Genomic DNA, 16,383 nt, shown 5'->3' with positions numbered 1-16,383 from the left:
TTTTACAGAGTATTGATGAGTCCTAATAAGGACAAAACCAGTCGTAGGTTATTTAGGATGCTGTTGTTGAAGTTCATTATTTATCACTCATTAATAATAAATAATATTTATTCGACTTTTAACAAAAAAAAACTTTTTTTCAGCTATCTACTCAGCATCTACGTATTACGTTAATTAACAATGACTTTTGCTCAATTAGAACTACTTTTTGAGTTTTTCTTTTTTCTGTGAGTTTCAATACCTCCTAGCATGAGGTTAAAAGATAGTAAATTAAGTAGTAAACTACCAGGGATGCAAATTTTTATTGAAGTCTCAACCAAGTTTAGTTTATAACGGCTTACTATACGCTTTATACTAATTTTTTTATAATTTTGTTCTTTTATTTTATAATCCTTTTTATTAACTTTTAAGGTTTGCTAAAAAAAAAAAATATTTTAACACTTTATATTCGTCTGTTTTACAGTAAATCAAAAAACTTCAGTTTTTAGAAAAATATTTATTTAAAGTTTTTTATAAATTATCAATTATATCAGTTTATTAAACTATAACATTTGCAACGATATAAATACTAATAAATATTATTAGTCTTAGTCCTTAGACCAAACTTTTAATTATTTATAAAGTTTTTAAGCGCAAATAACATAGATATTACCAGGGGCGTCGCGTGGGGTGTTGCACTGCCGCAACTGCACCACCTTGAAATTTTATAAGAAAAAAAAAAGTATCTGTAGCGTTTTCGTTATTTTTTAGAACGAAATCTCTTTAAAAACTTCAATTTTGAAAACGACCATTTTGCCCACTTCACTGCCGCAAACTCTTAGCTGACTGCCGCAAATGAACTCAAAAAAGCAAAATTTCTTCAAGAATTACCGCAAAATCAATATTTTGCGGTAAGTAAACTAAATTGAAAATTCCCTAAAACAGGACATGCTTAAGTATCATCTACAACTATTGTAAACATGAAATAAAAACAAAGCTAAGCTACTGCAAAGGATTAAACTTGAGTTTATGTACCCACATGATTTTTTAAATTTAACAGATCACTTCTATTAAAACTGGACAATAAAAGAACAAAACTTGTCATGAATGAAATATTAAAAAAAAAAGATAAGAACCTTAAATTACTAAAGTCTAAGAAATTCGATTTTTTATTTTAATCTGCATACATAAACTTAATTATAACTGATTATTGTTATCATAAAATTAATAAAATATTTAATTAAATTATTTTTAAATGTAAAGTTTAAGTTCTGAAAAAAAATAAGAAGTTTAATATAAACTTCTAGTTCACTCTTACAGAAAAATTATTTAGATTTATATTAAATGAAAATTAGTATTTTTGAAACAGTCACATATTTAAATAAAGTAAATAGCCTTAACTTAGAAACTTTGATTACTTAGAGTAGTTTAACATTTTAGGAAAATTTAGTCTACTTTATATGACTTTTGGTTTAATTTTTTCATAAACAAACCAAAAGTTTTAGATAAAATTGTTGAAACATGGTTGCCTTGCTTCATAATCAGGATAACTTAGAAATGTTAAAAACTCAAGATGACCCAAGATAAATTAAAACAGACCAAATTATAAAAATATTCAGGCTGACTAAAGCAGTTTTAGTTTATTACTCTGAAAATAACAAGCTTATTTAAAATTAAAAAATAAGTGTTTTACCCCTATGGCCACATGAAAACTAACTAACCAATTTTTTACTGCTATAAGGGTTACATATTTATAAATTATCTTTAAAATTCTTTAAAGATTCAAAAGCCTCACCAACTAAACTTAAAAAAGTCGAGCTTCTGAGAAAAATACTGTCATCAAAATTAAAAACATATTAAAATTGAATAAAGTAAAGATACCCTTAAAAACTATTGAATTTTAAACCTCCAAAAAAAAACATTAAAATTAGAAAAAAGTTTATAAAAATCTTAATGTTTGTAAAAAAAAAGTTCAAAATAGTGAGGGGTAAAGGGGGGAAGGTTTATAGGCACTTTTTTACATGTTGTTCTTATTTTAACTTTTTCAAAAGGCTAATAGTTACTCTTCAATAAACTTGAAATTTCCAATTGAACTTTTAGTTACAACTGGTCAAAGCCAGAGAGTACAATGATTTATTATACAAGGAGCAAATCAAAACAGCAAAAGAATACAATTTTACTGAAAACCTTTATTCTCCATCATTCTTAAAGCAATTTTTATCAAACTTTTTCATCCTAAGTTTTATAAAATTTGTTTACTTTTATTAAAAAGAAATTTAAATTTTTAAGTATCAATATATATTTTTATATATACAAAAAAAAAACTTATGTTATTTTTTTTTTCTTAGTATTTCAAATATCGATTTCAGCAATTTGTTTTTTTATAAAAGAAACATCTAAAGATTTTGAGGCCAACTTATAAAAAAAAACGATATGATTTAGTGATTTGATTTATTTGTTGTTTGAGTTTATAATATATTAATAAGGATTCTTTTGTACCTCTGACTGTGAGTTACCATATCTCAAAAGTTAATATGAATTTTTTATATTTATAAAAGATGAGTTGTAGTAAAATTAAAACTTTATAAAATAATTTTAGTCAAATAATTCTAAAGTAGATGTTAAGGGCATAAAAGGGGGGGGGAGTAAAACACTCTTTTTTAAGCGCTGATTTAGTTTGTGCCTCCCATAAGGAACCTTTTATTGCCTTTGACTTTGACCAGCTATATCTAAAAAAATATATTGAATTTTTAAAATCTGTAAAAAGCATCTTGTAGCTTTGTAAAAACTACATAAAATAAGATCAAATTGTGAAGAAAGTGTTTCTTTTTTTGTAGTGAAGAATTTTTTGTTTGTTTGTAGACTTTTTAATTTCCTTGCCAAGTCTGATAAGACATTAATTTTTTTGTTAAGTTAAATATTAATGAAATAACCATTCTTAGTATGATGTTTAATCAAATATTTTTTAAATAAAGTTGAGGCAAAATAAAAAAAAACTATTAAAGTGCTGTATTTTCATTATAATAACAATTTGTTTTGTCTAAATTTTTTCTACTGTTAGTTTTAACTTTAAAGCCTTCTTAAAAATCAATACTCATAAGTAAGCTAAAATTTTTTGAGTCTTTTAAATTAATTAATTTTTTTTTAATATTCCTATATTTGCTTTAATTTTCAAAGTATTTACTTTTTTTTTTAAGTTGTTTTCTTAAATAATTTTTTTTTGAAAATGTAAATGTTTTATTTTTAAACAAAATTTCCCAAGTTACATTAGCAATTTAATGTAATTGTTGTAGAAAAAAGTCTTTATTTAAAATAAAAAAAGAGTTTTAAAGTTAGGGATTTTTTTTAAATTCTGCACCACCTAAAAAAAATACCACGCGACGCCACTGGGTATTACACCAAATAAGTTAAAACCATATAAATTTTATACTTTTGCGTAATCAGTTACGCCAGGGGTCGGCAGGAATTTGGTGATGACGGGTCAAGTTTCGAAAAATGAAAATATTCGAGGGCTGCAGATGTAGTTTTAGCTTTTATTTTCAATAACAGACCCCGAAATATCTAGCCAAAATTTTTAAATCACCTCTTTTCAGTACCTAAAAAATTATTTAACTATTTAAATTATTTAAACTATCTAAACCTAAGAGTGTAGACTTTAAAAATGTTCTTCGAGGGCCAGATTTGCGTGCTCGAGGGCCGCATTTTACCTTTCTCGGGCTGCATCCTATTTAAGGTAAATATATGCTCGCGGGCCGCCGTTTGCTTACCCCTGAGTTAAGCTAACGACGCTAACATAGTTTCAGGTTTCAAATTATAAAAAAAGGAGTTTGCTTTAAAGCACCAATACAAAAAGTACTAAAGTGTTGTTTATAAATTAAAAGATTACCGTTATAAAACCAATTAAAAAGTAGTTAAAACAAATTATAGAAACTTCAGAAATATTTGTATTTTTCAAAAGCACTAAAAAGATCACTTAAAGTAGTAGCTTTAAGTCGTCCTAATTGGTAAAAGGCAATGAAAGTTCTTATTATTTTGAAATATCAAAAAAGGTACTTTCTTTCTGAAATAAATGCACCAAAAGGTTTTCAGCACCAAAAAATGAAAACGTGTATAGACTTTAGGTTAACTATAACTAAATATAACGGAAATTTTGAACTCAGGTAAGCTTTTTGGAAACATACCCTAAAACAGGAGTTTTCAACCGTTTACTTTAGTTGACCTCAAAACAAACTGTTATTCCAGCCTAAGCAAGGAAAAGTTTACTTTAAAAACACACTTTTATTAATTTTTTATGGAATTTGAGCAAGTACCTTTTTTTATCAATTTGTTTAATCTCATAATGGCATGTGGTTTTAACAATGTATCCTTCAAAAATAAATGAATAAAACGTTAACCGCATCAAAAGAATCAGTAGAGCTCAATATACAGGCTGCCAGAATCATTTTAGTTGAAAATCCCTGCTCTGAGGGTAAATATTTTGATCAAGAAAGAACCCAAGAATCTGACAACCGAAAGAAAAAAACGTTAAATGGAAAAAAAAAGTAATATGCACAGTTTAAATAAACAAAGAAACTGGTAACCATTTACAATATCTAAAGTAAAGCTGACACAACACAAATTTGTAGACGTATTAAAGTTTTTTAAAGAACATTAATCTATAATACAGGGAAGTCTTTTTGTTTGTTTGACTAAACGTCAAACGAAAAAACTAAAATACTAAGTTTAAATTGTAACTTCAAAACTTTCTTGTCTACATCAGTAGCATTATAGGTTATAGTATTATTAAAATTAAAAGTTTTAAAAATCCCTTGTGTAATAAGGAAACAAGAAAAGAAACCTTCTGTACTTCCTACACATCTGTAAATTATTGCTAATAAAAGTTATTACTAATACCATTTTCTTACCGACCATTAGAAACAGCATGCTGATTTTAAATTAGCCTACAATTGTAGTTTGAATACTTTTGTGTTTAATGCACAAAGCTTGTGAAATATTTAAAATAAATGTATATAATTAGAAAAAAAAACATTTTAAAGAAAGTTATGGAAAGCAAAGATTTACTTTTTTTTGGAATGGTTATAAAGTAACTAACATACTACAAGACTTAAAAAAATTATAACACTGATACATCATTTTTTTAATCTGATTTATTTTAATGTAAAATGAACTTAAAATTTAAAAAACCATAAAACTATCTAAATTTTAAAAATTTAAACAAACTACTTGTATAAAGTTAAATACTTTTTTATTTAACTAAAAAAAATTATATACTAAAACTGTTTTAAATTTTTGTTAAAATTAATCTTTGAATTAAATATAATTTTATTCAAAGCATATTACTCATATGAAAAATTAGTAAAAAAAATAACTAGCTGTTTTTACTCCTGTATGTTTTACAATATATAGAAATGTGTATCAACATTTGAAATAAATCTGTTTACATATAAATAATAAATTTCATTACAAAATTTTCAAAGTCTAAATAGCAAATGAAACAAAAGGCCGTCATGTTTAAAATATTTGAAAAATCCCTCACTCAATTTTACAAAAGTAACTAACTTATTGTTTCTAACCCTCAAAAATGAATGTGAAAAAAATTTAAACGAAAAACAAAGAAGCTAATACACACAAACTGCAAACAATTAGAATAGCTGATCTCACAACTTCCCTTCTGACCAGACCATATACTTCGCTTTTCACAAAGTTGTCAACGTCAACTCCTTTCTTGTTTGCGTGCGGAAATGGCGAGTTCGGAGTTGGTTTGCCTAGAAATTTGCAAATCGGATCCCAGCCTTCCCTGAAATCAGCAACAAGTAGCTTGTCTTTTGGTGCGTTCTAAATAAAGTTTATAATAATCTTAAAAACTAAAAAACAATCTTACTTAGTTTCTTAATTTACTTGTTTCACATAAGCGTTGTGCCTTCTGTAGGCCATTTTTATAAGAGTTTTGTTGTAGCCATTTTGATTCTGACGATCGCGCAGTACATCCGTTCCAAAAATTACTCTGACTAGAATATTTTTATAATTAAACAAAGTACAAAATTTTCATAACATAAGCTAGACCAGTGCTTCTGAAATGGGGTTCCGCGGAACCCTAGGGTTCCGCGACGCCTCTCAGGGGTTCCGCAAAGCCTTTCGAAATTTAAGAAATAAATTTGAAAGAAAAAAAAAACATAAATCATAAAACTTCAAAAAAATGGAACACATAAAAGTTGTCATAAACCTATTTTATGCTGATTAACTACACGAGTCTATTGACGTAAGCGGCAAAGCCTTGTTACTCGTTTTTGTTAGATTTTGTGGGCAGGAAGGATTCAACGAAGATATATTATTTTGTGGAGAATTACCCACAAAAACAACTTCTGTTAAAGTAATGAAATGTGTCGAAAATTATTTCATCAGCAAGGGTTTAGAGTTGAATAAATGTGTCGGCATTTGCACTGAAGGTGCAGCGTCTATGACTGGGTCCAAAAATGGTGTAGTGAGGAAAATGAAGGATAAAGCAGTTGAAGCTAAATGGATACATTGTTTTTTACATAGAGAAAATTTGGCAACAAAACATCTTCCTTCTTGTTTACAAGAAGTTCTCTCAGCTTCGATTAAAACTGTTAATTTTATAAAGAAAAGTGACACAAAGGCCAGATGATTCAAAGAACTTTGTGAAAGTTTAGATGCTGACCATCTGGGACTTCTTTATCACAACGAAGTTTGCTGGCTGTCGAAGGGGCGGACACTGGTTCGTGTCGTTGAATTAAAGAAGCAGGTGTTCACCTTTCTTAAAGATGAAGGCTCAGAATTAGTGAAGTTATTTGAAGATGATGTTTTTTTGGCCAGACTAGCTTATCTCACCGATATTATCGAAGAATTGAACGCTTTGAACTTAAGCATGCAAGGGAAGCAAAATTCCATTTTTGTCATGACGGACAAGATTGAGGCGTTTAAAACTGGAATTAACTTTAGGAAGAAAAAGGTTGGCAATGGTAGTTTTGCGATGTTTCACCGGTTTGATGAGGCCCATGAAAATGCATAGAATTCAACTTCTCTGACGAAATATACAACCACCTTGATCTTTTGTCTATAAAATTTAAACAATATTTTCCTGAAGATGTTTGCATCGGAAATTTATGGATTTTGATTCCTTTTATGTGTGATATTGCTTCAGAAGAAGTGAATCTTCTTACAGATACAGAAAACGGATTGCTGCAACTATCTTAAGATAGTAATTTAAAATTGAGTTTCAAAGGAAAGGAGCTTTTAGGTTTTTGGATATGTGCAATTTCAGAGTACCCCGTCTTAGCAAAGCGTGCAGTAAAATTTCTTTACCATTCACCACCACTTATCTTTGCGAGTCCAGCTTTTCGCATGTAACAAAAATTAAAACGAAGCAAAGGGACTGTATGCTGACTTCAACCTTATCTGCCTGTCTCCGTCACAGTTTATCCAAAATCCAGCCGCGCATTGACATGCTTGTTGCTAAGAGACAAGTTCAAGTTTCGCACTAAATGTTTTTTATTTATTTTTCGTTAAGCATCTTACCCGTTTTTTAAAGTAATCTGTGAATTCGATTAGGTTCATGTTCATTTCGTTATTGATTGTAGCTCTCATTTTGTTTTTATTATGCAAGGAAATATTTTTATGACGTTGAGATTAATCATGTTTGTTTTAGTTTATTTATTATAGAATCATAAAAAACATATTGCCTCTGGCGCACTTTGAGTTTGACTCGACTTAATACTATTACAATTGGTATGATTTCTAACAATGATATAGTTTTGCAAAAAAATTCGTTTTTCACTGAAGTTCTTTTGTTTTTTGCAGGAAATATTATATTAAACATTTTATGTAAAATTAAATTAGGGGTTCCGCGGAAAAGTTGAACTTTGGAAAAGGGTTCCGCCACTAAAAAAAGGTTCAGAAGCACTGAGCTAGACAATAAGTTTTAGTATAATAACAAAACCCAAATTACTAACACAGTTTTCCATAAAAGCAGTTAATTTTCTTCAAAGTTGGCGACATTACCGCAATCAGCTTTCTAGTAATTCTGCTTTGACAAATTTTTGGTCGCAACTGTTTTTCAAAACTTATCCACCAATCATTTTCATCTCTTTCTGTTAGTATTATCTGAAAAAAAGTAGCTTATGTGTTTTCTATTTTTGAGGTTTATAAAGTTTAAAGTTGCATAAAATAAAATATAGTTAACTTTGGAAATTAAGATTTGATAAAACTGGTTAGGAGTTTAAAATTACTTCTTTGTTTCAAGTATACTTTTACTTTTATTTTTTTTAACTTTTTAGTTATACTTACTAAAATATCAATGAAGCAAAATAAAGGCAATTATAAAAAAAAAATTTTAAACTGAAAGGCAAAAAATATAACTTCAAGTATAATGATGTCGTATCAAAAACCAGACCTTTGCATCTGGAAAAGCACGGTGTATTTCCTCCCAAAAGAAAAAAGTAGGCATATCACAAACTGCATCGATATTCTGAAACATCTTTCTAAAGTCTTCAACACTCCCCCCATGATCCATGATTTTCGTCCACTGTTCGTAGTGATAAGTGTGAGCTTCAGTAAAGTCCCAAACACTGAACCCTAATTCTTCTAAAGCAGCATGGAGGGTTTTAGTTCCGCATTTAGAAAAACTTGCTACAATTACTTTCATGCTTATTCTGTTTTGGTAAGTAACTTGGGATATCAGTTATATAATAGACAGCCTTATACTGTTAATGTTTCGAAGTAAGCAATAAAATTGAAATATTTTGTTCTACCAAACGTTTTTTCGATTTTGTTTACCGCATTTTTAACAAAGTTGTTGCTTTTAATGTTTTTTAGTACTTTATGCAACACATTGAATTATTATTTGTACGTGTTAAACACCAGAGTTAAAATAAAATTAGATTGTGGTAAAAAAAAATCTTTTGTGGATGAGAACACCACTAAATAAAAATACTTGCCTGTTACACAAAGTTTATTTGTATAAAATGTAGCATTAGTGCTGTCAATTAAGATAAGAATTTAAAAGATAATTTGATAATTTGTTTCTTAGAACTTAAAAACTAAAGCTTTTTCTATAAGCAAAAATGAAACTAGTAAACCTATATGCACTGTTTAATTAAACAAAATTCAGTCAGATCACAAATAAAAGAATTTGGCAAATTTTAAAGGCAGTTGTAAATAATATAATAAGTTAGGAAGTTTTTTGTTCTAAAATCTCTATAACTTAAAATTATTTATTTCCCATCCAACCATTTCCCTTCAAAAAAATTTTTACTCTTAGTAATTCCTTTTATATCGGTTTTCAAATAAAAAACGGTACTTTAAAGCTCCTACTTATATCAACCAAAACTAAGGTTTAAATATTACTCTAGTACTTAATTTTGTAACAGTTTAGTGTATGTTAAGGTTAAGGGATAACTTTTTACTATCAAAACCAACCCGCGTTCAAAATCCATCCGATTTTTTTCCTATATTTTTATTATTTATTAATTCATTTTATATACTTTTTGCATTTTTTTTATTTATTATCTATTTATTTCTCGCTATTGCTGTTACCCCTAAACCTTACCTTCGATCGGTAAGAGGTTCTCGAATTTGACTGGGAGGATTTTGAACACGGGTGGATTTTGATCGCGGATGGATTTTGAACGTGTCCCCTTTTTACACTATATACGATGATAGACTTAAATAATATATGTTTTTAAATTTTATAACTATTAGTTTCAAGATAAATTTAGTATTTGTGTTTATTATATCCACAAGGGCACTTTTCAAATACCCTCTTTTGTATTATTTTGTTATAAATATTTATTCACAATCTTATAAATTGCAGCGATAGTTACTTTGACTGTAATTTAAAACAAATCGAGGTTTGTTAAAAATTCAAGCTAATATAATTTGAAGAGCTCCCCTTAAAAACAATAGTATTTAATTACCTGATGTTCTTATCTTAGTTTGTGTCATCCTAAATCTACTATTTTCGTACAATACAGTTGTAGTTTTGTTTAAAAAACTGATTTTAAGATCCTTTTTGAGTTTTTATAATACTTATAAGCTTTTAACTTTCGTTTGAGTATCGGATTGAAAATTAAGGATTTGATTGAAAACCATACTTAATGTCTTCCTTCGATCAAAAATTGATAAAAAACTTTATTAAAAATATCTAGTCCGTGGAAATTGGTAGCTAAGTCCGTATATGGTCTTTGGTAAAAAATACTAATGCTTTGTTAGTAAATTATTTGTTTTTTAATTTTAAAAAAAATTATTGCTTTGCAAGAATTGCATGTTTTTTAATATCGCTTTAAAGCTCTTTTATTCTGTTGTTTTAATTGGAAAATACAATTCTAAATCAATGTGTAATATTCCTTAAATATGAAATACAAATTTTCATAAAAAATTACAAAATACTGAAACAAAATTAAAAAAAAACTTCCAATATTTTTTTATTAAAACATTATTAGTTATCTAAAACCTTAAGCTAGTTTATCTAAAAATTAATAACACACTTAGTTACTTATAAATTGATGAAGGGCAATTTATGTCTTTTATTTAATAACTTAACTTGACTAAATACTATGTTACTAAAACTTTTAACATAGAGAACGCATTTTGTAAAAAAAAACTAAATTTATATTAATTTATAAAAGTATATAGTTTTTTAATGAGTTTAAAATAGTTAAATTTAATGTTATTACGCTTTTCAGTTTATGAAACTTTTGTATTTTTATTTAACATAAAACTAATGTATTTTTTAATTATTTTAATCTTGAGAATTTTTAGCTTCAATAATAACTTTAAAAGAGTCGTTTTCTTAATAATAAGAGGAAGAAGTCTTATTCATAGCTTATTTCTTCTATGTAAAAACTTTTAAGGTAAAGTATTTTTAAGTCTTATAAGTCAAATTAACTTTTTTATTTTAATCTAAACTTTTGTTTTGTAAACAACGTAGAACTTTTTAGTTTTAACTTATTTTTTATTCAATATCTTAAATAAAAATGTCAAAACATAGAATAAACTAACTAAAAACTTTAAAAATATTATTTCTAGATACTCAAATTGATTAAAACATTGATAAACACTAAACGCCAGCATTTAAAATTAATCTTTTTAATCATGATAAAACTAACAATAAAAAAAAGTGGTTATTGAATTCTACGTATAACTTTGAAAACAAAAAGATTCAAAAAATTTAAACAAAACCTCAAATAAAACCTCTCAACAAAATTGAAAGCTTTTTTATTTCATCAATACAGAACTAAACGCTCTAATAAACATTGATCAAGCGTAAAAGTGTGAGATAAATGTAAGGGAATCTTATTACCTAAAATAAATTGCTTTTTGTTTAAAATTTTTCTTAAGTTTGCAATGTTAAACTCCCATTATTTATATATAAATTTTTTTAAACGTTGTTTTCTTAAGATCAAGTATCCAAACAGAAACATATTATCTAAAAACCACAGTAATGCTTTTGTTTATAAAAAACCTTTAAGGTATAAAATTAGTCTTGTAAATAAAACAGTTACTAGCTTTTTAGAACTTTTTTAAAGTTTTTTAGATGCAACCTCGTCTTGTATAACCGTAAAACTATGAAGAATAATCAAAAAAAGTTTAATAAAAAATCATTATTAGAAAAAGTCTTGTTCATAAAAATTAATAAACATTTAAAACATTCTTACTCAAATTTTTTTATTGAAACTTAACATTATTAAAACAAAGAAAATAAAAACACTAATAACTACTTCTACTCTATTTTTGAAGTATATCTAACATATAGGTTTTTCAGTACTAGTTTACAAAATACAAAAATACATGTCTATTTTTGGTCTTACATAAACAAAAAACAGAGCTGAATAAAATTTAATTGCTGTTTCATGCTAGTTTTCGTAGCCACAAAGCTAAAAATATATTTGTATGAGCCGCCAGTTTCTGTATCAATTAAAATATTTATCATACTTGATGTTGTTATATAATAATTATAAATTCAAATTAGTATTTTTTATGTAAACTTGTTTTTGTAGATGCATTTGACGGAGATGATTCTAATCAAGCATAAACCGTTAACAAATATTAAAATTTATATATTTTTAGCTCTAAACACTTAATTTTTAAAATACCATCTGTTTATCACTAGAATTTCAACAAACTTGGTAAGTTTATTCAACTACAAAGTTATATTTTTGTACCTAAATACGTAACCCTTATTTAAATTAAGACGAGATAGTGTAATGTAATTAGAATCATTTTTATTTTAGCCTAACTTTAGTTTTCTTAATACTGACAATTGTCTATAGCTATTCTAAGCATTTATTTTTGTTTGAATTCATACGGTTAGTATTCTAATTCACCTTTACTAGCAATAAAAAAAATTTAAAAGCATAGCTAAAAAATTTATTTATATAAGTAAATTTTAATACAATAACAATAAAAATTTAACAACTTTAGTCTGTTTTTTAAATTTGAGTAAAGTTATAATGTTAAATTAAAACAAGTAAAACGTTTAATCAGGTTTCTAAAACTTAAATTATATCGAAAATTTGTATTATATAAACGAATTGACTATCTGCTTAAAAAGATAACGAGCATACTAAAACCTATATTAAAACTTTTACTTTTATTCTAAAAATAACCTGTAAAATAAAGCTACCTTTTTATTAGTTTGGTTCAATAAAATTTTACAAAAAAAAATATTTGTTTTAGCAACAATTTTTAACAATTAAAAGTTTTAAGCTCAATAAAAGTTTAATACTAATTTCGAAGAAAAAGTTATTTATTGGTGTTTTTATTTATAAATATCACATGTCTTATACACTTATTATTAAGTTTACAATTCATATGAACCGTGCTGAACATAGCTTTAGACGATTTTTAAAATTTTAAAATAACAATCATTCATTAAACGACATTTATTTGCAAAAATAAGTTTAAATTATTTAAAACCATCCAGACTTGAACTAAAAATACAATTTATTATTTGAAGCATTCATTTTTAACCTGATTTATATTTATAAAAAATAACATTTGCTAGTCTGATACAAAGTTTCAATTTTGTATAAAAACGTCTTACATGAACTAATAATATCATCATAATGTTTTTGGTTTTGTGTAACTTTGTTACTTATACTTTTTATTTCAATAGATTAGGATCGCAAGCGTGAAAAATATGTACTATTTTATTTTTGCTTTCTGCGTTAATTTTAAATAAAAGTCCTTCTAAGTTGGATCAGTAGACAAATTATAAATTCATTTACAAATTTAAATCTTAATCTTTACTTTTATAAATATAAGTTTAGATCAAAAAAACTTTTACCTACAAAATAAAAAATTACAAAATGAAGCATGTCATCTGCAAGATATTTATCTAATACAGGGCAATTACAAACATAAAAACAAAAATATAGAAAATTAAATGTTACAAAATAATCTAATAAACACATATATGGTATTATAAAGTTTTTCGTTTTAAATCTTTACAACAGATATCCGGTTTGTAGTTTATTTCTTTTGTTTAAAGGTCGGGAAATTGCGGCCCACGGGCCAAATGCGACCTGCGATATACTTTTCAGCTCAAAACATACCTTTTTTACAAACAGCAGTAAGAAAAGTTTTTGTAGTAAAACCTTTAAAAATTGGCTACTAATTCAATATCAACTCATTACTAGTGCTCTACTATTTCTTATTTTATCACAGTTTCTGGTTTTAAAATAATAATTTTATGAATTTATTGTTTCAAGAGTTTATTTTACAAACTAAGTTTCGGTCAAAGACATAGTCAGTGCTTAAATAAATCTTATTCAATATATGTATATTCAATAGATTGTTTTCTTAATACCAAAACATATAATAAAAATTTTATGTTAATTACTACAAATATTTTAAAACAACTGCGGCCTGTGAGCAACTTTTTATCGGAAAATAGGCACGCAACATGTAAGAGGCTGCCGACCTCTGGTTTAAAAACTCAGTCTTTTTTCACGTTTAAAATTTTCACTGTTACAAAACTTATAACCATTTTTCAAACTCTTTATTTTGTTGCTTTCTAACATTTCCAAGTTAATCTTAATGACAATTCTTTGTTTTTAAGTTTTCATATATGATGTGATAAAGTTGTAGCATTACCATGTTTTTTATGTCTTTTTAGTTTTATCGGTCTTTAAAAGACAATTCAACTAAACTAATAAACAATTTAATGCTTGTTTTTTTTTTGTCTTTATAGTCGCTTTTTTCAGCAAGCAATTACCATCGACTAGATATTTTTGTTCTTTTAAATCGCATATTTGTCTTCAATCTCAACATTATCGATTATGTGTCATTGTTAGTTATTTATATTTGTCATGCTTTAGCTTTAATACTTATAGAGTTTTCTTATTTAAAAAACCATATAACTGGCCTTTAGTAAAATTTATCTACAATTATCAGAAAGCATTTACCAAGTCGCGGCGCTACATACCGGAGCATGCAGAAGGAAGCACTAAAGTACCATACATTTCTTCTTCTTCTTCTAATTACTATTATTTTCTAATTATTTTTGAGTTTTTGGTAGGAGATTGATTTGTAATTGCATCCATTTGTTCGTTGAGCTTCTTAGTAATGGTATTTTTATTTTTCTCGGATATTTTTGACCGCTAGAGGTCATCTGAAGGCGCTTGTTAACTACAACCGGGACATGTTTTAACAAACGCTCTAGGTAGTTTCACTTTCTAATTGCTCAAAATGTGTATTTATTTGGTTTTATTAATGTAATACAGGTTACGTTTTACTTTTAGCAAACAAGTTAGCATCAAAAGTAACATCCAACACCAACGTTTAAAAAGGTTTTATTTATTTGTTTCAATTTTCTCTCAATACTTGGTCCAGGTAAGTTGTCTGTCAAACCTACTCCGTTACGGTATATGACAAAGTAAATAGTTCAAGCATATTATACTTTTCTATGTGAGTAAGGTGTGTAGCCAATTAGTATGCAAACTTCTGTTAAAAGAAAACTTCCCGTACATAAATGTTGTTCTAGTTATCGTTTTATCTAATAATTTTTAAATTTCATTTAAAATTTGTTTTAGCAGTTTTGCCAATAAAAAAACTAGCCTAATTAATTTTTCTACCCTTTAGTTAGTTTAAAAAATACTATTTGAAATACTCTAAACTTTTATATCAATGTTATTTTGACATTTTGGAATTTTTCGTTTAATGTTATGTTTCATAACTAAACTTTATGCTTTAATATTAAAATTTTTAACAAGACTTTAGTGTCAGATTTACGATATTTTTTTTTTTCACTGCTAATTAAAACTTTTTTTTTCTGAAAATAAGTTTTTGTTATTATAGCAGAAGAATGCTTTATTTTCTATATAAATTTCTAGGTAGAAACTGTCGCTTTTTATTTATTTTATGTTTTCTTCATTATGCATGTAAAGACATAATTTTTATTGCAAATTAAAATACCACGTTAAAAAAAAGCATTCGAATTTATGTAGAATACTTTCATTTTAGAACTAGAGAAAGCTCATTTCTAACATGTGGTAAATGAGTAAAGTCTCCAAAAATGAAAAGGTAAAAAAGCTAGTTTAAAAACAAGTCATTTTAACTTTGTAATATCCTGCAAAAACGTCATCTCTAACAAAAATTAAGTTGTAATTCTTATAGTTTCAAAATGAACAAGAAAAAAGTTTCATCTAGAGGTATTAGATAAAATTATGCAATTCATAAAGTTTTTGATGTAAAATTTTAACCAAACCAATCTTTCTTGGCTTGCTACAAAACGATTGGTATTTAAGGTAATTTCAAGTGAAATTTAGCTATTTTAGACTTGACTATATCAGTTTACAAATAGATCATCAAAAATAAACCAAAATCTTTCATTTTTCTTTTCGTTTAATTGATTGTTCATTACTAAAGATTTAAGTATTTAAATGATAAAAAAAACTATGTGTATTAGCTCGTAAGAAACTTTATAAGCATGTGGTGTACGACTCGATAACCGAAAGGTTCCTTTGTACACCAGGTCCTTAGACCAAACTTTTTTAGCGCTTTTTTTTATCGTTCAATAAACAATAATTAGTTGTTAAATTATCATTTCATAACAAATTTCATAGATTTGCATGCACTGTTCAATTTTTCAATTAAAAGTCTTATTCATTTCGTTCTTAGTTAATGTGAAGCATTTGTCCATGTATACGAGGTATCTTTAGCTTTAATTTTTTTAATTTATTTTTTGTACTTTATATTCTACACGTTTATTGACTTGAGTCGAAACTGAAGGCGAGCATATTTCATATACAATTTGAAAAAGTATTATTTTTATTAAGCTCAAACTCTTTCACGGAAATTTTTACCAGGTGAATGAAGCTTTATTTTGTTAAGCAGTGGTTAACCAACTAAAAAGTAATTGATTCACAGTAGTACGTTGGTGAAAAA

General features: G+C 26.5%; 1 protein-coding gene across 2 annotated transcripts; it reads right to left on the bottom strand.

Moving 5' to 3' along the window:
* Positions 1 to 5,311: 5,311 nt before the first annotated feature.
* On the bottom strand, positions 5,312 to 8,641 carry LOC145849592 (uncharacterized). Of its 2 annotated transcripts, none has more exons than XM_082954558.1 (4): positions 8,390 to 8,641; positions 7,950 to 8,100; positions 5,878 to 5,987; positions 5,312 to 5,814 (listed from the first exon to the last, which is right to left on the bottom strand). In XM_082954558.1, exons 1-4 carry the CDS (start codon positions 8,639 to 8,641, stop codon positions 5,578 to 5,580), a joined length of 750 nt encoding a protein of 249 aa, XP_082810684.1. In that variant the 3' UTR covers positions 5,312 to 5,577. The 2 variants fall into 2 exon arrangements, with proteins under 2 accessions (XP_082810684.1, XP_082810685.1); XM_082954559.1 differs by having other exon boundaries at positions 5,559 to 5,776.
* Between the last annotated feature and the right edge of the window lie 7,742 nt (positions 8,642 to 16,383).

This window comes from Thalia democratica, chromosome 2 (assembly GCF_965202585.1).
Source record: "Thalia democratica chromosome 2, ktThaDemo2.hap1.1, whole genome shotgun sequence".
In the NCBI taxonomy this organism is placed as follows: Eukaryota; Metazoa; Chordata; class Thaliacea; order Salpida; family Salpidae; genus Thalia; species Thalia democratica.
The sequence above is the reverse complement of the archived record's forward strand: the minus strand, read 5'-3'. Positions and strand labels throughout refer to the sequence as shown.